Source organism: Copadichromis virginalis, linkage group LG12 (assembly GCF_057382275.1).
Source record: "Copadichromis virginalis isolate Kocher_CV1m ecotype Utaka linkage group LG12, C_Virginalis_male_GT1.1, whole genome shotgun sequence".
NCBI classification, from domain to species: Eukaryota; Metazoa; Chordata; class Actinopteri; order Cichliformes; family Cichlidae; genus Copadichromis; species Copadichromis virginalis.
In genome coordinates this window covers 26515612-26542243 of record NC_140629.1, presented here as the reverse complement: position 1 = coordinate 26542243, position 26632 = coordinate 26515612, and the positions used below count along the sequence as shown (strand labels likewise).

The 26632-nt window shown below is 42.0% G+C and overlaps 1 protein-coding gene across 1 annotated transcript in view; it reads right to left on the bottom strand.

Moving 5' to 3' along the window:
* Positions 1 to 16344: 16344 nt before the first annotated feature.
* Positions 16345 to 26632, bottom strand: part of LOC146697156 (zinc finger SWIM domain-containing protein 6-like) — a 46916-nt gene continuing 36628 nt past the window's right edge. Inside the window, exons 11-14 of the mRNA XM_085475688.1 lie at positions 19935 to 20092; positions 19618 to 19781; positions 18597 to 18678; positions 16345 to 18484 (exon numbers count right to left, since the gene is read on the bottom strand). Of these exons, the coding sequence (XP_085331814.1) occupies positions 17619 to 18484; positions 18597 to 18678; positions 19618 to 19781; positions 19935 to 20092 (1270 nt within the window). The 3' untranslated portion in view covers positions 16345 to 17618. The remainder of the gene's footprint in view (positions 18485 to 18596; positions 18679 to 19617; positions 19782 to 19934; positions 20093 to 26632) is intronic.

The following is a 26632-nucleotide window of genomic DNA, read 5'->3' as shown; positions in this document are numbered from 1 at the left end:
ATGAGAGAGAAGGACTGCTTGATTTAGCCTCAGCCAAGACACGGAGGTCAAATCTTTTCCTCTGATCTTTAGAGAAATATATTGTACATCTTGTGTCATTCGGGACTACTGGAGACAGAACAGTGCTCAATAATGTGTCGAGCAATGTTGGAGCTCCTGTGAGTGCAGAGAAAGAAAAAAGAAAGTCTCTTTCTTTTTATTTTTCGATTGATTGCAACAGTTTGTGAGGATTCTGTCGTCTATGAACGACTTATGAAAACATCCCCAAAAGTAAGCCATAGCATCTATTACAGTCTCCTAACCCTCTCCCAGCCAGTGCATCCCTACCCCTCTCTGTTTTGCCTCCAGTTCATCGGTATGCAGGGAGTGTGGTGGTATATTGTGGGCAGACTGGGCTGCGCTGCTCTCCTCTACATGTCTGCTAAATGACAGTAATTATTTTCCTGGGCTGCAGGCGACTCATGCATGTTTTATTTCCACCTCCACCTCCCCCATCTGCCTTCATGGCAATGCATGGCATACACTGTGGCGGAATGAAAGAAGGAGAAAAAAACCCACAGCAGATAATTTTATTTCTCTCCATACCGTCCGATGGGTCCCCACTGGGTTCTCTAGCCTCAGTTCTTTTAGCGAGGGGGCCCGGTCTTTTATGGTACCCAGGGAGTTTTTGCAGGGACTGACAGATGCTGTAAGCCTGGTCTCATGATGGTCTAGACACAGATAAAGACACCTAATAGTGGCTGCTGGTGCAGGCATTTTCCTTCAAAATGGCTACCATGCTTCAAATGGAGACCTTTATTTCATTAAAAAAAAAAAAAAACTAACCAAATGGTTTTTTGATCAAGCCTCTCATTACAACCAGTGGTAAGGCTACACTTCACTGTAACAGTGCCCTAAAGCAGCGGTCCCCAACCTTTTTTGCGCCACGGACCGGTTTATGCCCAACAATATTTTCACGGACCGGCCTTTAAAGTGTCGCGGATAAATACAACAAAATAAAAGCAGTACCGGTACCGAAAAAAAGAATATTTATTCATAACACACGTGAAAAGACCCAGGAAAACCGAATTAACGATAAAAACGATAACAAAATAACGCTGAAAACAGATAAAAACCCCGAAAACTATACATTTCACACCTGAGCCTCAACTCTCGCGGCCCGGTACCAAACGACTCACGGACCGGTACTGGTCCGAGGCCCAGGGGTTGGGGACCGCTGCCCTAAAGTAGCCATAGTACTTATGATTAAAAAGAATGGGATTGTAAAACCATATGGTCTACATGGAAGACTGTGGTGTGGATGGGCGAGTGGATAAAACACAGGACCTTAACATCAAAAGCCAATGTTCATTACCTTTTCAAGCTGATAGTCCACGTTACTTTGACCATGGCCTTTTTGCATGTTAGTTGTCCTAACAATGACAACAAAGTCCCAAACCCTGATCCTCACCTGCACTCAACCTCTTTCTATGCCAAATATAGCCAAACAGAGATAGGAAAAATATCTGTGCTATATTTCTAGTAGAGGGCTGGGACACTTTTCATTGGCTGGTCCATTAGCTGTACTTAAAATAGCCCAAGCAGACTTTTTACATTGTGGGCTTGTGAGCATCTTTTAATATCTTTAGAATGACTACAAATCATGGAAACATTAAGGTTAAATGATTGGTTAATTTGAGTGATAGTATCCATATGTGATAGTATTTGTTGTTTTCTTTGCACAGAGCTGAATGAATACAGTCAGCTGGGACTACAAATGACATGTCAAAACCCAAAATGCTACCAATAACGTGGAAAAACTGGCTTGTTATTCATTCGCCATTTCATGATACTAGCTTGTCACATCAGGCGCAGGTGTTCCCAGGTGCTGGTAGTCGTATCCATCAGTGTACTTCCCAAACAACCTGGCCATACTGTATGTATTCAGCTGTGACTGAACAGTGAATCATTGTTGAAACAAAAGAAAACGAACCCTGTCAGAGTCCAGTCAAGGTTGCCTGATGAATGCATCCTATTAAATCCGGAGAAGGTTGTGTCTTCCCCCCCCCCCCCCCCCCCCCCCTTCATGGCACCATGTTGTGTGTCACACCATCCTGTGACATGCAGCTCGTTTGGCGCGACTCAGGGGATCTCTAATACCCCTGCAGCTTTCATAATGAACATGTGGCTTCTCTCTCTTGGGCACAATTTAGCGTAATTCATAAGCCGAGGACGGGGCATTAGCCAGATGGTGCTGTGGGTGGCATCCTTTCTCTGGCCATCCATTAGAACTGTGTTGGTGACAAAATTCCAATGTGAGGAGACAGACAAGGTATCCGCTTTCAGTACCCATCCAACTGTTTGTTTTGGTGTTTGTGCAGTGAGGTTGCAATAAGTGGATAACTGAGATCTCTTGAACGCCGGCTCTCTCAGGGGAGACAAGTTAAATTAGAGAAATGAATAAATTCAGGAATATATTTAGATACAGTGAAACTATGCTGAAATTTATGATCAGTTCCTAGCTAACCTACAAAATGTTCCTAAAAGAAAACTAAAGACTGCAAGCCACAGGGACTTAGAAAAAGCTGGAAATATAAATATATGCCCATTAATTTGTTATGTCTCACCTCTTTATTTACTGCAACTAAACAAAAAACGCATTAATCTTTCACTGACCCTTTTTGTCACAGGAATATCTGCATTCTCATAAAGACTTGCAACATTTCTCTCGTAAATATAAACAGCAAGCAAAGATCTGATTTGTAAAGCTGTGGAAATCAATCATTTCATATGAAAAATAGATCCAAAAAAAGTACAAAAAGATCACAAAAAGTGGTAGAGGTCACTCACAGCAATAAACATTGAGTCAGTATTCATTCAAATCTGTGTTTCCCATCCCTTCAGTTCTGATGGGGTTTTTTTTTTATGTTTTTTTAATCATTGTTCAATTTATTGTTTTGTTAAAATGGGGCATAACAAAATTCTGAATCACTTGCTGCTCTTAATGATTTGCAGGAATATGGTGGTGAATGGCAGATATACATCTCCCCTGCAGTCTGTTGTTAAGGTCAGGCAACAAAAAGACATTATTAGTCTAAGGTTCTGCAACCAAAATCCAATCTTTCCCTGAAAATTCAAGTGGTATGCTTTCAGTGAATATTTTAATTAATTCATCTTTATTTCAGACATTTAAAATCATTAAAAACATTAGAAAAGAGTTGTTTTACTTGCACCTTTACTTTTCAGATTCCAGATAAAAAGGATCGTACCTGTGTTTTATGATCTCAGAAGGGATCCCCGTCACCAAAGAAATACCATCCTCTTCCTCCTCACCTCACACCTCATCTCCTGAGCTGAAGTCACAGCTGTGATATGTGACAATGTGCATAAACATGCTTATTTATTAATGGTACTCATTGCAGTTACTTATTATCAACAGATTAGACATGCAACCCTCCAGTCTTCAAACTGCTGACAACGAGCTAGCTAAACATCAACAGCTGGTTATAAGCTAACTTATGCCATCTAATCTTAACCTTGAGTGTCCTACAGTCTGATAAACAGTCCGATGGCCTTCTCATACTGTATTGTATGAGAGTTTATTTGTGAAATGTCCAAGTCCAACAATGTCTGACCCATTTCAAGGAAAGTTTCACTAGTGCTGGCTAACAGACTAACAATAGCTAACAGAGGCTAACACCAACTGACAATAGCAAATAACAAAAGCAAAACGTTCAGGTTATCCTGAATAATTCTCCTCAGTATCGTTTTCACTGGTCAGAAATTAACTCATCAAATCGTACTGGACTCCTCACTCCAGACGAATAGAAGCAAGAGTTGTTTGTCCTACAGCAGCCACCATTGCCAGGATAAGAAAACAGAATAAAGTTCACTGCACTCTGCAATCTTTACATATTAGTATACATATTAGTATACTAATACATATTTACATATTAGTATACTAATATGTAAAGGTGAGAGTTCATACAGCTAAATTTACTTTGTGGATTCAGTTGCAAATTGAATGATATTAAAAGATTTAATTCTAGAAGATGGTGCATTACCTTTCCAAAACCAAATAACAGCCATACAAAGTTTGATATTAGTAGAGAATACGGCAAAAAAAAAAAAAAGTCAGATGAGAAGAGTTTGGTGGAGACCAAAATTGAGGTAAAAGCAAAGTGAACATTGAACTTACATCCTCCAAAGTCAACATGAATAATAATATATCTTTCTTGAAAACATTAGATATTTAAACTTTATAAAGCGTTTTTTGAAGAAAAGCCACCAACTCTCACTTTAATAACCTGAAAATGTCAGACCTAAATGAGAAACCTCTTGTACAGTTGCTGTAATAGCTCAAGGCAAAGATCTTTCTGGTGTATTTGACCCTTCTTAGATGTAAAAAGAACCACAGTGCTCTAAAATCCAGGCTCAGACTGTAGGGGAGACCGGGGATAGTTGTAACGTGGGTCAGTTGTAACACTTCCAATTTCTCCAATCAGGGCTAAGTTTCAAATGATGTGACTCATCCTGTGCATGCCCAACTCAGTTCTGCTATCACATGTGAAAAATCAGCACATTTTGTCAAACACAGACAATTTAACATGAAAAAAAGTAATTTGTATGCCAAAAAGTACGTTTTTCTACTTTATTTCAATTTCTAATAACATTATCTGCTTTGCAGTTAAACTCATCAAACTTAAATTGTGTTATTTGTATGTCTATGGGGATATATTCTGCGTAGGTCTTTAGTGCTAATGTTTTAGCCGTTGGCTGTAATGTTAGCTAGTTCGTGGCTATAGGAGTCTGGGTCAGTTGTAACAGCAACAGTCTGGGTTAGTTGTAACAATAATGCAGATGTTGCAACTTACCACACTATTACTTTAACTTATATTAAACAAGTTGGGGCAACGACATCAGCAGAGAGAGGTTCACTGGTCGCATTTGTATATGCAGTTAATGCCATTGGCAACACAATTCCTCCACTGTTTGTGTTCCCACACATACATTATGCAGACCACTGTGTCAGAGATGGACCAGTAGGAAGTACTGGTAGTGGAAATAAATCAAGATGGGTGCAAGAAACAGATTTCCTCATCTTTCTGAAGCACTTTGCAAACCACACAAAGGTAAGCCATGATAAAAAGTAATGGAATTGCGATGCTGGTGAACAACTACATTTTTTCAGCTTCATTGTTATATTCAAAATTGGTGCAAGAGTTGTAGGTTATAATGCCCACTGATCCAATGAGGCCAAACTCAAGGAAGACCAATCAAAATTAATGAAATATTCAGTTGCAGAGAATTCCATAACTTGTCTTTTTTTTTGGGGGGGGGGGGGTTGGAATATGTTCAAAAGCTAGATTTCTGCACATAGCTACATAAATGGATGTAAGTGCATTCATGTGTTGAATAAACAAAGATTACATGTTAATGTTTTGTTAGTACCCTTATTTCATTGTGTTACATTTTACCCCAGGATATGTTACAACTAACCCAGACTATGGGGTTAATTGTAACATTTCACTCTTCGTGTTTGAGACCATACCATGGAATGGGTAATTGTGCTGCAGAGAAAATAGCTGCACTATTTAATAGCAGAGACATGTAAATACTTTGCATTACATTTTGAATCCACTACCTTAAAAGAGCTTCAATTTACAGACAGAAATGTCAAAAATGTTACAACTATCCCCGGTCTTCCCTACAATATCTCTGTTAAGATGATTAGAGTCCTGTGTTGCTCAGCCCATAACTGGGCTTGTCATTAATCTTGCATTTTACTAATTCATCAAATTTATCTGAACTTCTAGACTATGTTTGACATCAAATGAGTTTATAAATAATTGACAGGACAGCAGAACAACATTATATTTCAGTGGAAATGAAAAATAACATGTTCTAATATTCTAAATATAATGGGCACCTACAGGGTATATCAGAAATAAGGAAAAATGACACTGGAAGTACTATGTAAGTACCTACTTTTTATATGCACGTGCTGACTCAGATTGAGTGCTCGTTAAAAAATAATTGAGTACGTCTAGATTCTATTCTACTGAGTAGCTGACATTTTTAAGTGTAAATTATGACAATAGCTAAACGTTATACAGCTGAATGAAAAAAGAAAAGTCAAGCCTAATCTTTTATCCAGGCTTAAATTGCTGGTGTAAGACCTGATTTCCTCATTAAAATTAAATAGCATTGTGATTAGTCTGGATTTAACATGGCATTGACGGTTGTGATGAAAGTGCTTTATACAGATAGCTATACAGTATCTTTTACAGGGTTATTTGGGCCTTAAACATATCAAATGTTACTCAAACCTGGTACCTCTTTAGCATTTAAAGTAACTTCTTGACATTAGCATGTCAGCTTTGAAATAATTCTATACATGCCATCTGGGTAAGCCCCAATGGGTTTTCTCAGTTCAAAAGTTCATTGACGTTTTCCAACGTTTTCCAACGTTTCCAACGTTTTCCAACCCACGCTGTGATTGCTTACTAAGTGGGCTTGGTACATCTGTCTGTGTATTATTAGCTTAGTTAGACTGTTTGTTTATAAAGTGGTGTAGGTGAAGAGCAACGCTGTAAAATGAAAAAGTCAGTAAAAACACAGTACAACGTACTGTTTAAAAATAAAGTATAAAGAAAGAGAGAATTTTCCATGCAATTTTATTATTTATTTTTTATGTAGAGATAGTACATAAAAATGATTTTTATGTACTATCTCTAGAATATTTTTAATTCAGGTTGCTGGCTGCTAGGCATCCTAATAAGGTCATAGCATCTGATATAGGCACAAACCTTCAGGATGTATGTTTTGTCTACGTTTTAATGCTGAACTCCTGATCGTGTCAGAGTGCCAGTGTATTATAGTAATACACCAGACTGTATTATCCGGTGTGTTTTCAGCTTTGTGATCACGGACATCTTCTCCGTTCATTAACAACTCCTTTGAACACATATTGAAAGTTCCCATTGACAGCTACTAGATATAATTTCATCACTTCTTTTGCTTTGAAAGAGAAAACAGGCTGCGCCTCCTAAAAACGTTATTGCAATATTTAAGCTAAAAGTTTTAATCACATGTAAAATAATTTCTTTTAAATCCATTGTGCTGATGTTTAGAGGCATAATCAGTTCTCCCTCTTTTGGATGTATAGAAAAGCCCTCAGTTAGTTCAGCTACTTCTATAGCGACAAACACGTAGGAGAGAATAGGTACACATATCAGTAACAAACATAAAGACATTTGTACGGTCACAAATGACACACACGTACATACACACACACTTTCTGATCAGCAACTCAGCCTTGCGTGGCTCTCACTTCGTCAGCGGAGGTGTCAGAGTCCCCATGGCAACTGTATAATGGGGCAGGCCTAATTCAATCCCAGGGGCGAATGGTGGGTCTGGCGGGGACGCAGAGGGAGAATTGGTCTAGGTCTGAAACCTATTCAAGTCAGGGCTGATGCACTTTAGCTGCTGCCTGCTCAGTCACCGAGGAGAAAACATTCTGTCGACAACTGCACCCAACTTTTGCATCTACTCTAAAAATCTTTGCTTTCCTCTCCCCTCGTCTTCCTTTCAGTCTGCCTCTAATTTATTTTATTTTTGAACTCCTCTGTTTATTCACTTACTTTTCACCAACTACGCTTCCTTGCCTTTCTCTTCCTCTTCACTTCCCCCTTTATCTTTCTCTTGCTTTGGTCTCTATTCAATCAATACCTCATACACTCTCAGTCCCCCCCCCCACCCCCCCGCCCCCTCTCTGACATTCAGGAACCTGATAGGATTACATTAGTACCTCTGGATCTTGTTGTATTATTGTTATCCCTCCCTGAAGTAGACAGGGATTAGCGCTGGGGCTGGAGACAACTTAAAGTAATAAGCTTGGATCCAGCAGTCCACATTCACACACACACACACATATGCACACACACACTCATGCATGCACGACTGCGAGCAGTGAAAGGCTTCACATGCAAAAAAGGCAGAAGGTGGGGGCGTGGGCATCGCACTATTCCCATATTGTTACCATACCAAACCAATCACACAGCTTCATACATGCAGCCCAGAGAGAGAGAGCATGGCTCGCAGCTTGTTACTGAGGGAACTTACAGGGGGGAGAATAGTGTGTAACTCCTGTCACTGGTTCTGCATATAGAAAGGTCTGGAACTGGCCTGGGGCTATCTATGTTTGCAGGTGGGGGAGGGGAGGAAGGAAGTGGGTAGATTTGCATCCCTTTGACTCTATATCTCTAAGAACCGAGAGGAGAAGAGAGGCTGTGTGAAAACACACACACACACAAAAAACTATACAGAGAAAGCTGTTGGTAGGTAGGTGTTGCTGATTGGTGTTGTCAGGCTCAACTCATGCAAGCATTTAATCCAGTCTGATTTACATACTGTAGTGTTCACCACAGTTGCACTTGACGTAAAGTGTTTTTCAGTAATACAAGCCTGGCCACACTCATGAGAGGGAAAAATGTAGAGGCGAGGCAGCGCTGTTCACACAACTGTGCACAGGCTCAGAGACTGGCCATTACACTGACTTGAATAGATTTCTTGTGTGCATGAATGGCCCAGTGAGAAGTTAAAAAAAAAAAGTGTTTCCTCTCCATGGGTTCATATTGATATTCATAGTGCCTCTCCACACCGAGAGCACAAATGTCAGAGAAAACGGCCTTGATATATGCTCTAATTCTCTCCTCTTCCTGTCGCTCCATCCTTCTTTTTCTCTGTCTCTCTTCCCCTTTCTTTGTTCCCATTCGCCGGACACATGGTGCCTGCCGCTGCCGGATAGGGGGGGAAAAAATGAAGATGAAGAAGCAGGAATGAACGGATGATGGAAGGAGTGGGAACATTATGCTGTTACTCATTTAGGCTTTTAATCAAGCACCAGTGAAATGTTAAAGCTATCTCTTCCTGTAAAGCCTGCCTCACCTTTATGTGGAGTTGTTCACTCTCTCAGCGCGCAACCCCAGATCCTCCGAGCGTGTTGCACATCCTATTAAATGTCACATTACCTAGAAGCTGAAACTCTCTTTGGCTCTGAGGATTTTTTTCCTGCAAGCCCAAAAGAATGTGGCTCAGATTCTTTCCCCTTGGCATCTTTATCAAAGTCTGCACATTTTTTCCCCCCATTGTGGTACCACGGAATATCCAATTCACATGCTTTGTGAGCATGGTGTCCTCTTACATGTGTGTCTTATGTCAGTGAAATATATATGAAGAGGAAAAGAGAAGTCAAGTGGGTTTCCCCCCATTTCCCGGCAATCGCTGTGATGTTATAAACACTTTCACGGAGATTTAGAGCCTTTTGGACAGGCATCCGGCAGAGCGTTGGAAAAAACTGTGAGAAATTAAGGAAAAGTATTCCTGGTGTGCTAACAGCTGGGGCACAGGTGCATAAATCTCTGTATATTTGTTAATTGTCTTTGGAAATCGCTGGATGACAGCACTTTTGGCTTATTTGTGTTGCTTTGGCTGCCAGGTAGGAACATTGTTGTTTTTTGTTATCAGTGTGACATTTTGTTTCAACATCCTGACGTCTTCCCAAAAAGCTACCTTAACAGCAACATGTTTGCTCTTAGGTGCTGGGAAAGTTTATCATTCGTGAGTCATGAAGTGCAATTCAGTAAAAATCATAAGGATAAAACAAACACCAGATGAGGCCCTGCAGAGCAGTTGCATATTCCAGGGCACAGCTTCCCCCAATCTGGTGGTAGTTCAAATGACATTTGGCTGACTTGTTATACATAGCTCAATATATTCCAATAGCTTATAATGATTACCGATATTGGAACCAATAAAACATTTGTGGGCCAGAAATTGTGAAAGAATAAAATTAAATGATGTGTGTAACTTTGTTCTAACATTTTATGTCCCTCAGAGGCTCGTTCCGTTCTGCCTGAAAACGGCGGGAATGTCAAAAGAGGTAAAAAAGATGGCACCGCAGTGTGTGCTCAGGGTGTAAGTTATGGCTGTAACTTTCTCACTCTGTCAGGCGCTTTAACCGTCTGTCCTGGAGGACACATTAACTTGGTATCCTTAAATAAAGTCCTTTAAATAAAGCTGGGGGAGTTAAATAATGAGAAAGCTGCTCCCACTGTCCTTTCTGCTTTTAAATGAACCTCTGCCTTTCTTATTAATGTCCCCTTATCGCTCATCATGGCCGCTGACCCACTGCTGTAACCCCTTCCCACTCAACCACATGAGAAGCTCCGGCAAGTGGTCGGCACAGAAGTAATTGAGGGCAATTTTCAAATTAAAATTTAAACCCCTCGTCCATCTTTGCGCGATGGGAGAGGGGTGGTGGATGAGAGGGGGTTTTGGGGGGGGAGGTGGTGGCTGATGACTTGATCAGGTTTTGCGAGCCGGGCAGGTACTCAGGCTGGGAGAGGTGGGATGATGAACGAGGGACATTAATCTCTGTGACAGAGAGAGAGGAGTTAGCAGCGGTGATAGCAGCGCTAACGGCTTTAATTAGCATTTAATCAGATGCCTCGGGGCCGATGGAGGGGGAGAGAGGAGATCAAAATCCAACGGCCTTCTGTAAGAAGAGGAGGAAAGGAAGTCAGTCCCTGTGGTAGCGCGGCCGATGCTGAAGGCTGTGCTGAAGAACACATGTCTGTGATCCTCTTTTTGTACTCCTGTAATGATGGCAAGCTCAGTGCACCACAAAGGCCCCAGACCCTGTGCAGAATAACGTAGTAAGTAGGAATACAGAATGCACTCTCATATACTGTAAATGCTCAGCCTGTGAGCTTTTCCTAGACAGATGCTGGAAGTGCTGAAAAGATCACAAAAAGCGTGCTATTTGCAGAGATATTAAAGATACAAGGATCAAATTCTGGGGGTCTAAAAGCATTTTCATATATTCTTCTGCAAGAATGTGCTTTAAGTCACAGATATACAAGCAAATAAAGATAATAAAGACTTGTTTTTTTGCATAACTTTAGGTGACTTGCAGTCTTTCAAGGGCTGGATGGGTGTGAAGCTCAGTTTTCCAATAATGCTAATAAGCATCGAAAAGCCAATAAAATGTAAGAAAAATCAAAGATCAAGAAACATTTCAGTAAGAAACATCCAGCCATTGCTTTTGCGGGTCACTTTTAGATCCTGGAAGAGTTCTGTGAGTTGAATTGTGGGTTTTGTTGCCAGAGCAATGAAGGTTTTTGAAGCTGCTGCAACTCCTGTTCACAAGGGTCTTACAGTGTTCAGAGCCATCTGCAATTGTAAACGATAAAACATTTCTGTGATCCACAAAAGTCAACTATGTGCCTGCAAGGATAAAATGTGAGGCCAATGGAAAAAAACAAAGCAATGCCTGTTAAACCTAATAATATCACAGTATCTTTTCAACATCTAAACAGTGCACTCAAACATATGTGAAAATTCCACGTAAAAGATATAGACATAAAGTAGGGGTGCAACGATACTCGTATCGATATTGAACCGTTCGATACAGTGCTTTCGGTTCGGTACGCATATGTATCGAACAATACAACATTTTTAATTTATTTTATCAACTTTTCTTCTGACGATGCTGTCTGTGTTGAGCGCTCAGTGGATCTGCGCTCGACAGTGCAGCCTAGCCGGAGTAGTCGAACGCAGATTCACTGAGCGCAGGGCAAGCTAGCGAGAGAGAAGTTAAGCTGTCGTTGCAACATGGCAAATTGAGCCTCCCCCACCCTCATTCAGATCTGGCGTTTGGAACTATTTTGGTTTTCATGTGACGTATGACCCTGAAGGTGCGTTATGGCGCGTTATGGACAAAAGTAAAACAGTATGTTGGATGTGCCACGCAATGCTCAATTGGTGGGAACTAGTGTGTTAGCGCAGTTTGCTCGTTAACGTGTTGGCCGTCCAGCCCCACCACGGTGCGATCCGCGGTAGCTCGTTAACGGAGATTTGCTGTGTTGTGGCGTTAACGTCATTTCAACGAGATTAACGCTGACAGCACTAGTGGGAACACAACGAATATGACTGCACATTTACTCCGACATCATCCTAGTGCAAAGACAAGTGGAAGCAGACAAAAACAATCAAAGGAAAATAACTTCGTTTTGAGCTGCCCAACACGTGCCATTAGAGATGCTTTAGTGTACTTTTGAAGTGGTTCTCTAGGCTTTTCGTAAGGTGGCACAGTGCTACAGTGGCTAGCATTGGTGTCTCACAACAAGAAGTTCCTGGATTCAAATCCAGGCTAGGGCCTTTATGCGTTTTGGCTCACTCCCAAGGTCCAAAGCCATGGGTGCTAGGTTAAAGGGTAACCTGTCCAGGTCTATGACAACTGGAGCGACCTGTGAGCATGAATTGGATAAGAACTAAGAAAACAGACAGTGGTTGAAAAAGCTGTTTAAACAGCTGGTTCTAAAATCGTCCCATAGGTGCTCAGTTGGGTTGCGATACAACTGAAAAGCCTATAAAACTGTTATCAAACTCATTAAAACGGAAACCATACAAGCATTGAAACTTTTGTGCTTTTTGGATAGATGTACTCAGATCAGAACGCAAATAATTAATCATAGGAAATATGTGATTGCCCAGAAAAACTTTGCAATAATTTGCAGTGACTGTTAACTCTAAAGCAGGAGGGAGTAATTCATTTTCCCAAAGGACATGAGAAACTGGGACTGTTGTGTGCACCAATACACTGAACCTAATTCAATTTACTTTAATTCAGCTGTATTTATATAGCACCAAACAGCAGTCACCTCAACATGGTTTATATTGTAAGACAAGGCGCTACAGTAAAATAAAAACAAAAAACAACAATTGAACATCTACAATGACTGTTGGGGGTGAGCGGAGGAAGACAGGGCAAGAGACACACTGTGGAATAGAGCCAGTTGTATTAAATATGAATGTATGTCTTATTGGTGCAGCCCAGGTTTTTATGTGGCCTGTTGGAAAAATGAATTGCCCACTCCTCATCTAAAGGCACAACTGGAGGTTGTTCATGGTTTTCCCTTTATTTTGTCACTTGTCTGCTGGACAACAGGTAAGAAACTGTCCATTTTTCCTACAAGACCGGGATGATTTATGAGCAACTCATGGTGTAACATGCTGCTGTCAGTGTTCTCTACTGGGAAGCTGTACAGAAGCATCCTTGTCTGCAGGTTACGACTTCAATATAAAGTGTACAATTTTTTGCTTGGCAGCGATCGCCCGCAACTATAAGCTGTCTTGCACAGCACATTTAAAACTCAGAAACAGTTGAGGTTTGACTTTCTATAGGTGAAAATATAAAGCATATTGAATTTACCATCTGACAAAAAAAAAAAAGCCACGGCCTTGTCAAAGTCTTGATGTGTTGTGAAGTCGTGATGTGTGTGAGAGAGAGAGGGGGAGAAAGACAGAATTAATACCCTAGATGGGATTTTTGATGTTGATGGTGAGGAAGAGGGCTTTTGGCATAAAAGGGGCCAGCGTGTGATCATGATGTCATTAGAAGTATACAGTGAGACAGACTGGAGGAGGCTGCTGTAACGTGCTACACCCAAGGGACGTCATTACCAGCTGAAACTGAGCAGGGACCCGAGCACAGGTCAGGCACACAGGAAGCGTGTATCTCCTACAAACGCATGCAAGCAAGTGTATTCTTCCTCGCATGTGTACACACTTGCATGAGTGCGTTTTTCCTTCAGCGCACACACCATTTCTCACAGGATGGCATCCATAAGATAACAAATGGACAGTGCTGTCTGGCCTCTGACAGCAGACCGGTGCTTTTGTTGGCGAACCAGACGAATTCCTCAATATCTAAGTGGACACCTCTACAGACAAATGCACCTCATTAATGAGCGCACACAGATGGACAACACACACACAAACACACACATGCGGACTGCAAGCTCGTGCTGTGCTAAGTTGCAGTGTGTATACCAGTGTAGCCGTCTGCGCTTCATTACTGTTCACACACAGACAGTTGCAGTGTTTTTGTGTCAATGTTTAATGAGGGGCTGGGAGTCTGGGGACCTTACTGCTGTCAGGAGCTCCTGTAGTCTGGAGCTACCACCTGTTCCCATCCGCTCCCTAAAGACCTTAACACACACACACACACACACACACACACACACACACACATTAAAATACATGCAGGCACGCAGAGGCATGCAAACAAGGAGCAGCACACACCAAAACATGCCTGCACAAACGCACATACTTGACAAACTGCATACACTGATTTAGTCATTCTGTGGCACCACTGTCAGTGTTGGATACATGTAAACAGGTTATTGTGGTTGGCTGAGCCTGGCTGCCTGACAGAAGCTACAAAGACCATGGGAATATCAATTGATACATTTCACATTCTTCGTCAGCTCGCCCGGGATGACAGCGTGAAAGCTGCTGCCAGCGAGAGTGATCCCTCTCTGCCTTTTTCTGACATCGCCGTTTGATGGAGATCTGAACCGTCCTGACTGATCGTCTCTCGCCGATACGCCGAGCAGCGCGCGCCGTCATGCTCAGGGACCGCGTCACATAATGATCTACGACAGACCTTCTCAGACAAAAGTGCAGCTGTAAAACATATAAAAAATTAAATAAATAGATAAAAGAAATGCTTCCCGTTTTTGGCAGGGTGTAAGTATAAAAGAAAAAAAATCAACTTTGAGAGGAAATAAATATACATTTCAAAAAACTAACTTTTATTAAAACAAAAAAAACAAAAAACAAAAGAATCAATTATTGACTCATTAACAAGATTATAAAACAGTGATTTAGTTACATAAATAAATTGATATCGGTGTATCAAATCTTAATTTCATAAGCATGTATACATGGGTCATTGTAATAAATAAAATGGGAGAGCAGAACATTCCTACACGAACAAAATCAACAAAAAACAAACAAACAAAAAAAACAAGAAAATTAAAATAAAATAAAACAAACAGCTAGAAAGACTCAGAGGAAATTGTTTCTGAAGAGAACAAGAGACACTGGACAACTTTTCCACCAAACACACGTGAGGAATTGCTTTGTTAAAGCATCAGTTACACAGCCATTCACTTACTAATTAAGGACACTAAAGCTGGGACCAAGGTTGGTTGTCTCTCCCCTCTTAGAACGCGTTTGGTTGTTAGATAGATCTTCTGTTTGGTTACTTTAAAGCGTTAAGACAAGGCAAGAGAAAAGGCTGCTTTTATCTTTAATCAACACAAGATAGAAAAAAGACGCAGAGAAAATGAGATATTAAAAAAAAAAAAGAGAAGAAGAAGGAGAGAGAGAGAGAAGGTAAAAAGGCAGGTAATGATGGGACAGCTTGAACTTTGCAGTGGAGACACTGGAAAATCTGCAGGGAATGAAGGAGAGAGCTGAGGACACTCATTTGTCCATGTGCAGAATTGTCGAGTTTGATGACTAATAAGTTACTTGCGCGGTTATTATATATTACTGGAACATGAGGCAGGTTCTCAGCAAAATATGTCCTTTTAAATGTACGACTGTAAGGCTGGACACATAATACACGCTCTGTTCGCCAATTAGCTCCTGTATAAAGCACATTATAGTATTTTTCCAATAGGATCCCATGGAAATCTAGGCTACTACAACAGCTTACATGCATAACTAAGTATGAAATCACGTATCGTGTTTTTAAACATTTATCCGCCACTGGCGTGGAGTAGTCTGCCTCTCTTCCCATTCTACACGTCACTCAGCGGAACAACATTTCTGACAGGATCCAGCGTCTCGTGCGTGAACACATGCGAGTCCAAAAAGCTGTCAACAAGGTCAGTCGAGTCCTTCTGATATGTTCTGTTTTGTTGTTGTTGTTTTTTTACAAAAGAGTGGAGGGGAGGGAGGAAAGCCCACACCCTCAAAAAAAGAAAAAAAAAAGAAAAGGAAAAAAAAGGGCAAAAAGGGAGAAAGAGATGAAGAGCGAGAGAGGGAGAGAGAGCAAACTACAGCGGCTTCAAGTATTTCACATTACATAGAATACTCTGTATAAATTAGTTAACATATACTTTCAGATCCTCCATATTCAGACATATACTATGGCATATATACAGAGTACAATAAATGCTCGCTCATGTTGTGTCGTGTTTTTGTCTTTTTTTTTCTCCTTTCTTTCTTTTTCTCCTCGAAGTTCAGTTGTTCGTATGTTCCGCCTTTTTTTGTTGTTGTTTCTTCCTGTGTAGAGAAATCCCTGAGAACGTTCTGGCTGACAATTACTGAAGGTTCCACACAATCAACTATAACAGTAGAAAGTCTAATTTCTATGATTCACATGCACAGAGGGAGGTGACACTGGCCGAGTCGGAAAACACCACGATGATGGCGGCTGTATATAGATGAGAGTGGACTGATATACTGACACATGTTGTGTGTGTGTGTGTGTGTGCGCGCGCGCGCGCGCGTGTGTGTGTTGAAGCTTTTTGGAGAGGGGGGTGCAAGTACCGATGCCAGAGCAATGACGTACAGCAGAGCCAAGGGCAGAAACACTTAGCGGGAATCTGAAGCTTCCTCATAACCTCGGTCTCACTGATGAATCCCCCTGTTTAATTAACACTGTCAGCTATCATAGACGATAACAATCACGATAGCAAATAAAAAAAGAAGAAAAAATATATCTGGGAGCAGTTCAATACCGTATCATGAGGTAGTCGTCTGCCTCTGGGGTTCTGCTTCAGCTTGAAGTAGTTGAAGCTATAACAAGAATACTCATTATCTTTGTCTATAGCGCCTGCATTACTGTCTTCTGTCTGGAACAGGTACTCATTATGGAGGTGGGTGAGATTATAACAATATCAACAACACAAGTTAGCTGAGAGCATTGTTGTGTATAATGAAACTAATGCCTGGAACCCAGAGAAAACTAATGGCTGCTCCAGTGCTGCTGCTTCTGCTGCTACTGCTGCTGTGTCTGGAGAAAATGCTGATGGCAGCTTTTCTTTCAGTGCTAACCCAAGCTGTGCCGAGCCGAGCTAAGCTGTGCAGTGCTGGCCAGCGCCCGCCGGTGAGGGCGTGGACAGAGGGAGGTGCTCTGTGTGTTTTGAGTGTGTTTTTTTTAAAGCCTTAGTTTCTCTTTGAGGATACCAAGTTTTCTTTTTTTTTTTTTGTTGTGTTTTTTTCCTCTTTTTTTTTCTTTTTTAACATGAGCGCCATTGTAGAAGGGCTTCAGCCACTTGACAACATGTAACTCAATATACACTGAAACGGGAGGGGGGGGGGGGGGGGGAGAGATGCTTTAAATCATTAGAGGAACGGAAAGGAACGTAAAGAAAAAAAAAGCCGTTTCGCTTTCGTTTTCGTCTCGCACACATGTAGAGAAATACACACAACATTCACAATGTGACAAATTTCCTCTCTTCTGAAAAATAAAAACACTTCTGTACACATAGTAGTAATAATATTATTATTAATAATAATAATAGTAATAATGTTTATGACAATAACAACAGCAAGAACAATAATACCGCGTGTGGCTCTGTTGATTTTTTTGTCATCTTTTCCTTTCTCTTTTTTGCTTCATTCTACAAGTCGCATCCCTCTTTTTTTTACTTGTCTATTTTTAATCAGTCCAAAAAGAAGTTCAAAAGGCAGACTCAAGTTAATAGAAAAGTACTAGAGTGGGAGGAGGGCGGGGAGGGGCGGGCTTTTTCACCACCTCCCCTTCGGCCTCGCCCTCAGCCGAACCTCTCCCTCACTAGCATCATTAGTTTCTTTTTGCCCTTGTAGATCTGTTTCAGGTTGTCTATGAATTGGGTGAACTGAATGTGTCCGTCGTGAGCCATCATGAAAGTCTCCCGGGCCTTCCCCAGGAACTCGATGAACTCGCTATAGTGGCGCGGGCTGATGTGCGTGAGCCGTGAGTGTGTGGTGTTGATGTAGGCCCCAATGGTTGCGTCCAGCAGCTGCCTGAGCGGCGCTTTGTCCAGCGACATCAGCTTCCCAGAATTCCTGCGGCTGTGCAGCGCCGACACCATGCCCGGCGTGGTCAGCGTGCACCGCCGCAAAATGTCAGACAGCACAGTGGCGCACTTGACGCTCTTGACCACCAGGGGGATTACGGCCGCTAGCTCGTTCTTCCCCAGCGAGTGGCTGAGCGCGCAGGCCCACAGCACATCGTTGATGGCCGGGTGCGTGTCCTGGTTGTAACTGAGGTTCAGGTGGGCCATCGCTAACGTCGCCAGCTTGTACGCTCTCATTGGATACCCACGGTGTTCCATGTAGCGCGCAATAGTGAACAGCTGCGTGTAGCTCATTCCTGTCGCCGCCGCGTCCAGTACAATCTGGTAGGCTGTCTCAAAGGCAATGTGGTCCTTTTCGCAGAGCGTGAGAGCGGAGAGGGCGCAGTTCTGGGGGTCCTTCATGGCACACTGTAGGGCGAGGGTGCGAGCAGATGAAGCCAGGTTCTCCTGCTGGTGGCAGTCCAGGTGCAGGCGGACGATAGTGCTGTTGGACATGACAGTGGTGGCCACGATACTGGTGGCTTCCGTGGGGGTGAAGAGGGTGAACCAGCTCTGCATGATGCTATCCAGTGCGTACACACCTGGGGCACACATCGAGGCATGAATAGATGTGAAGAGAGATATAGAGCAGAAGCTAATAATAATCCTTAAAACAGCTGAAAAACACCAATTTAAGCGGAGAGCGTGGCTTACCAACTTCAGTGGCACATGTGACTAACCAGCGAACCATCTCTCTCCTCCTCCAGTTTAATGTGGACAGAGTTATTCTCATCACCTGAGGAAGGTGAAAAATGATGGAGCAGGAGGGAATGAAAGGTGAGTTACTGATCAGACATGTAAAGCATTAAAATGCACAGGGAAGATGAGCTATATCTACCATTACCGCTGAAGAGTATTATAAATATTCCTGTAACCAGTTCAACTGTAACTTCAACGACGCACTAGAACTGTGGCGGAAAAGACTGTGGTACATTTTGCAACAGCCTTGGGGGGAAAGGCCCACAGGAAAACCATCAAAGTGAATACCTTTACAAATATATAATCCAAGGTAAATCTATAAATAATTTATTAAAGTCTGCAAAGGCGAATAAGGTGAAAAAACATAATGAACAATATTGTGACATTTACCAAGCATCACCTCTCAAAAGCTCATTCTCCTCCCTGAGGTGCACAAAATAAAGGCCCCTTAGAAAATAGCATTGCAGTGCTGTTCCATCTAGAATTAAATATTCAGGAAACCAAAGGATCCACAGATACAGATCTGTTACAATATCTTTTCTGATTCCTCTACACTCGTCATATAATGGAGCTATTTTACAGGATTAAGAGCACCCTATAGTGTAAATGCCGTTTCCAGGTAATCTTCTTGTATTCCAAGACAATAATGTCAAATTCTGTTTCATGAACATCAGGGTAAAATCCTTTTACTGACCCAAGATAACTAAACCCTTGTGATGTACAGGGTTAATGTCATCCTCCAGAGCTACAAGCTTTTCTTGTAAGAAAATGATCCAATATATCTCTACTCAAAGATACAAGTGAAAAGCGGCTTGGTATAAGTAGAATATTACCTTCACATACACATGTGGATGTATTATTAGGCTTTTTTTTTTTTAAACAAAGGTGTGCCATGGAAATTTACAACCTGACTTCCACTAAAAGGTGAAAATAAATTCACAGAAGTACACTTAAAAAAAAAAAAAAAAAAGCATACCTGCAGTCCTAACTCCAGAGAGACTTTGAGAAGTGTTATATCAGGCAGGCTGTCCATGAGCGTGGCAATCTTAAACGCGTCCTGCGCCAGTTTGAAGATGTGAGACGAGGAGTGAATGTTTTTCTGGATGGACTCCAGGACCGTCTCCAGCCTGCGACTGTCGCCTGTGGTACAAACACAGAAATAGTTTATAATTGCACAGAAATTACTGCTACCCCTACCTGTATACATGCAAACGCATGTGTTGTGTTACTAATAGTACGTCAACATTAGGAAAGTTAATGGCGGGATCTGTAATTGTGCAAATATCTGTGCACCTTTGGCAGCAGTGAGCATGGTAGAGGCCAGCTCACACTGCTGGGACTCTATGTGGCTCAGGGTGAACCAGCGCGGGTAGCGGTTGGGCACTACGGACACGATGTGGTGAGGTCGCGACAGGTCACCGGATGATGCCGTCGACTCCAACACCGGCAACCTGACGGAGAAACAGACCCACAGCACAATTATTAAAGATATTCTGTGGAGAATTATGTACTTCAATTAAATACATAAATATTAAGTAGAGTCTTGAGTCTTGAGCCACCCCTTATTTCTTTATAGTTTGCTTTCAAGAAGCCAGACTTTTCTAAAGTGGTCTTGAGCAATATTTCTCCAGGTCTCCAAGTTTTTCTTTGGACACTGGCTGCTTTTTCACTCAGATTTAGTCCATCCTTATACCTGAATATATTTAGAGGAAACTAAGCAAAGAGCAGTATTTTTGTAGCAACAAAATAATTTGCAAAAAAAAAGTGTCAAAGGAGTACAGTATGCCTTTAAAAATGATGAGGAAACCAGACAAGTGGAGAACAATGGAAGAAGCAGTAGATGAACACGATCATCACTGACACGAGACCCAGAGGTGGGTTTTGGGCAGTCACCCAGTCAAGAAGCAAGTCTTAAGGAAAGGAAACAGGGAGAAGAAGTGGAAGAAGAAGTGGACTGAAAAATCAGTGGCAACAGGTTTTATAGAGCGATGAGTTTCACATCATTAATGGTATATATGGAGGACAACAGTGTCTACAGCCATCCGTAAAACATGTACGAGGCTCTGTCATGATTTGGGGCTGCATTTCAGCCAGTGGTGCTGGGGATCTTATCAAAAATGGTGAAATTATGAACATAGAAAAGTACCATCAGGTTTTAATCCTCCATGCAATACCATCTGGAAAGCCTGTAACTGACAACAGCTTTACTTTTCAGCATGACGATGATCCCAAACACGCTGCCAATGCAATAACAGCATGCATGGAATGAAAAACAAACAATGGGAAACTATCAGTCATGGACTGACCTCCCCAGAGCCCGGACCTTTACTGAAACAGTGTAGGATCATCTTGACAGAAAACGGACCAAAAGACAGCCAACATCCAAAGAGGAGCTTGGAATGTCCTTCAAGAAGTCTGGAGAACTAAGTGTATTTCAGTTAATTAAGAATATTAAACTCAAAAACACTAAATTAAAGAACTACAAGAGTGAAGAGAAATTAGACAACAAAGGTCCGTGAATCATCATCAATGAAACCCCTTTTTTCCTCCATACTGTAACAAGCAAACAGAATACTGTACTGAGAGAAAAAAAAAGGGCTTCATTATGAATGCCTGAAAGTCACTTCAAAATCAAAATGACTTCAGTCGACACAGGGGGATTACAGTTAGCCTCTCCCAGCAATTTACTTTCAACCTAGTATTTAATCACCTAGAAACCATGGTATAATTAGTATTTTCTTCACTCTAATTGGTCATAATGAAGTCAGAGCCGTGCAACACCTGCTAGTGGATGGAGGAGCTTCACTAGTTTCTGTCTCTCATTATAATAATACTGACAGGGCCAAGTCTTCACAAGAGCCACGAGCACAACACAGTTACCACTGTGGCCGGCTCATCTCCTATTCTGCTTCACTTCTCTTCCCTCCCACCTCAGTTTCAAAGGTCTTCTTTCCTTCAGAAGACAGCGCAACCTGGCCTTCTCTCAGCCAATCACAAAGCTAATTGAGTCCATGGGGAAATTAAGGAATTCACCTTCTAGCCCCGTAAGGCTGGACACACATCAAACAAATACCAACACACATCAATGAAAAAACCCAGAGCATACACACGCACGCGCGCACACACAAGATCAGATACACACACACACACACCTGCCCTTTTGAAAACACATCAAAGCAGCCCAGTAAAAGCAATGTAATGCTAAATGCCAGTTTCAATTTCAGAGCAAGGTGCATGTGATACCGCTGCCACCCGAGTAAAGGCATGTACAAAAACAGCCTCGTCTTCGCTCTGTTTCGCCCAAGAGGGCACCGGCGGAGCTCGTTTCTCAGAGACAGAAGGTGTCAAAAACCCAGTTGAGATGCACGCAAGTGTGAACGCTGACACTTGGTGCAAAATGGAGATGTTTGGAAGCCCTAGCAACAGCCGGATTCATTCCACACAAAGCTTAAGAGCTGCTAAAAGCTTTTGCCACACTGGGACCTTCTGGAAGATTCCTGGGGTGCAGCAAAGCAAAGCAAAAAAAAAAAAAAAAATGCCTTGGATAAAGATGGAGGCCTCATCAACATTCCTGCTTTTGTTTGGTGTTCACCAGAGAGCCGAGTACTTGCATCGGATGGGTGCTTAAGGACCTGGATTTGCTGAAGAATACCTCAATGTAGGAGAGGTAAATGAACCCTCATGAACTTCTCCAAAGTATTCAATCCAACCACAAGTACAGTTTAATCCCAGCCAGCTAATATAATTAGTGCACATCTAAATCCAACACCAATTTACTGTGTGCTTACAGTATAATAAAAAACTGTAACAAACGGTTCTTTACAGGTTTGCCATGGTTTGAAGTAATTGCGTATAAATATATTATCTAAAAAGAAACAGAGTGATCGGTAAGAGGCAATCAATTCCTGTGAGGGTCAGTGAGAAGGGTTTGTCACTCTGGTGTCAAATGTCTCCTGCGGCACTGTAGCACGCTGTCACATCTGAAAGGGGCAGAAATATGCAATACAGTCAACGTGGAGGCAGCTGGCAACAGATTACAGAAGAGGAGCCTGTGACGAGGCAGTGATGGGTAAACCAGCGTTTAGGGTCACACATTCACGTGCCCATGTAAGAAGAATGAAATGCGTAACGCTTTGCAGAAAAGCTGCAAGGATACAATGATAAAAAGCAGTGCGTGCAGGTTTTACCTAAATCCTGAGGCCCTTTGGGTTTCTGGTCTGCATCACCATGACTACTGACCTCTTTACCTCTTTCTCTGTTCCCCCTTTGACTGTAAACACCCTTCACTTCCAGAATTTATCAAGCGCACATCTATCAGCTAAGTGACACATCCGGTGGAAGACCATACACAAACTCCTGTGGGATAAAACCTGCAGAACACCTGGCAGCAGGGATGAAGTCATACATGAACGAGATGAGCAGATATTTTAGCCGTCAGGAGCCTAGGATGCTAAAAACGACATTTGCTTTGAGTGATGCTTTTTGAGGAACATGTTCTACATTAAAGTCATCACTGTCGCAGTCACATGAAAATCTGTGTTTAAAATATCATTCTCGAGAGGTTTGTTTATTTCCGTGCACTTGGATTTTCTGCAACTCACAGATGAGCATGTTTCTTTATATTGTTCAATAAATTTCATACAATACAATAAACACATGTGCATGAGCAAAGTGATTGCAAATACACTGCCTGTACGTGTGTGAGAGTTTGTGTAGTGGTGATTCTTTATAGCTTTGTGTGGACAGACAGTAAAATATTATATGCAGAGGTAGAAGGCAACAAGGGACAGACTTAAAGATTTCACTGACTGATAGTAAAATTGTATTGTATAAAACATTATATTTCAAAGGGAAATCAACCCATTACATTACTAGTATTTCTTTTGGCAGTGTGGTTTACGTCTATTTCTTTCACTGGGACCAGCACGATAGTATTGCGCTGTTTACATGTCCCACATCAATGATTCCCAGCATCTTAATCTGAAAGTCATGTAAAAAAAAAAAAGAGAGACTAGATAGGGGTTTTACTATGCAGACTAAAGAAAAAAGCCACCAAAGCATTGGGTAAGGCACATTAGCTGTTAACAGTAGATCTCAATGTCACACGACATCAGCTGATACGCTTCTGTGTGTCCTACTGAAACATCTAGAGGTAGGCGGATCTAACCAAATATCCATAGGCACATTTACATTCCAGGTCACAGTCATGATCAGTGCTTTATAGGTTTAAAGTATCGGTAATAGTATCGGTAATACTGGCCATGTATTCACTTGTTATCAGCTCTATACCAAAATTTGCATTATCACACAGCGCTAACAGAATCTCATATAGGGTATACAATTTAAACTGCTCTAACGTTCTGTCAACTGTTGCTCATGCAAGCCGCTTTGCAGCCCGCCTTGACCCCAGCTCGTCCTTATCATGCCACGTCTGACGATGTCATATCACCAATGCCTGCTGTGTTGTGCACCACAGGTCTTTCTCCTTCCCCCCCGTCTGGAAATAATAATCGTCTTTGGAATAAAGTGGTCCCGACTGAAATGATGGCTGCTACCTGTGTGCACTGGTGATGTATCAGTCTCATCTTATCCTCAGACGGCAATCGTGATATAGAGTACTTTATATTCAAAGATTATGGATTATGCAGAGGATCAAAGGTTGTGGATTACAGCGAAGATCCAGAGTCATTAGCATTGGAAGGCTCATATCTCATATGGAAATCACATATGATAACAGGCGACTGGGATTTGTTTCTTTGGCTTCCAAAAGAGTTGAGATAAGCACCGTCTCTGGAGAGGCAGTGAGCTTCTTCTTCTCTTTCTTCTTCCTCTTCTTCCTCTGTGGCTGCAGTCAAATTCTGGGCAGCCCCTGAACTAGTAGGCAGCTTCTCTGTTTTTGTGTTGGCCGCTAACGTCGAGCCATTGCACGGCATATGCTGCTCTTACACACTTTAATTAACCTCATCCAAGACACATAAACTCCCAGGCACTTTAAAATACTCTCATGGATATGCATGCACACATGGAGGCAGTCTGACTTCCTCTCATTTGCAAAAAAGCCGTTTTAAGAGCAACTGTGACAGAGGAGAAAAATCGAGAATGCAAGTAGAAAGAAAAAAAGTGTGTGAGAGAGAGTGTGTGTGTACAAGAGAGCGAGAGAGAGAGAGCTAGACTTTCTTTCTCTCTCCTTGTATCAATGATAGTGTTATAATAGGTCCATTAAAATAGCCCTGGTTACTTTACCTCCTCCTCTATATTTAACTGTCCACCGTCCCGTGGGAGCGGGAAGGTATATGCTATCACATTACACTACGCTACATTACACACATTCATTATGTGCTGAGTAGACACCCCTGGCTCCCAGGAGCACCCATAAGTGGCCGTATTATTCTAAATCGACGCATTCACGCCAAAGGAGTGAGGATGGAGGAGCGGAGGAGAAGGAAACAAAAAAAAAAAAAAAAAAATGGTGACGGGAAGTAGCAAGGGAGGGAAGGGAGTGGCTGACTCAGGGAAAACAGGCTTGGGACTTGGGTTTAGAGGGAATGGAAGGGACACACCAGCTGGATTTGCAACCTTGAAACCACACTGAGAAATCCAAACCATCTCGTTTTGGTTTTGTAAGTGTGTTATTTACATCCTGACGCCTCTAAATGGTTAACTGTAGAAAGGTGCAAGGGATGCGCTTCTTGTCTTTTAGTTCTCCGTTCGGCCAACTGTGACACATCACGAGAACCCGAAAAAGTTAAAAAGAAGAACAAGAATCGCTTCATTTTTAGTCGTTCACAAATCATTTGCTAGTTTTACAGTGATGGACTTCGCAAGGCTTAGGTTTGTAGAAACATAACAAACATCTTCCTCCTCTGTGTCCTCTCCCTGTTGGCTCGGCATATGCATGTGTTTGTGTGTGCGTGTGTGTGCGTGTGTGTGCGTGTGTGAATCCTCCTCATTACAGCCACACTAATTATACTCTCATTAATGTAATTAATATTCACTGATCCAGCTCCCACTAGTCACAACATCAAAACACAGCAGCGCAGACTGATTAACGTACATACACATGTCCACATTGTCCACAGATGAATACACACAGGAGCTTAATATAGAGAGATCACACGGACAACGCACAGGCCAGCAAACAGCGTGGAATTCCCTTCAAAACACAGACGCACACTGAGCTGCAGACATTACAAGCTTTAAAGCTTGAAGATAAGCTTGCACAAATAGGAGGGATCTTAAACTTGAGGAGATTTTTTTTTCTCAAATCGCTTCAATCCTCACTCAGATTTTAAGCGAGGGTGACTAGGTCGTCTATGAATCAGAAGGTTGGTGAATCGCTGGCTCATGCAGTTTGCATCGTCATATCCTCGGGGAGGTTAGTGAACACCAAATCGCACGTTACAGCTTCAGACTGACGGACCAACAACAGCACAAATAAGAGTATCCCACAGAGCAGTTACGCCACATATTTTTGACACTGCCCCCATCTGACAACAGATGCTCTCTGCAGGTAGACGGGCAGCCAACGCCAATGCACTACCACAGCTGAACCGTAATTTCCCCACCAGTGTGTGTGATCGTCAGACAGTGCTTAGAATAGAGCGCTGTATGGGTGTGTGTGTGAATGGATAAGAGTGGCTTGTAGTAAAAAGTGCTTTGAGTCCGCAGAGTAGAAAAGTGTTACATGAGCATCAGTCCATTTTACCATTTATAAGCCGCACGTAAATATTTTATGGTTATACAGGATGCGAGGATACATCATATAGTGGGTTGGGGCGTGCATACCAATATTCAGCTGTTCACATATTAGTGTGCTGCACAGGTAAGCTCATTTGTTTTTCAGAAATCTGTAAAACACACTCAGGATCATCACTGAGTGGTAACTTAAAACTTTGTGGCCATGGATGCTAACATGGATGCTACTGCTTCACGATCACCAGTTTTTCTCTCCCACAACAGCTCCTATTAGAGCGTGGGGCACTGCTCCATCT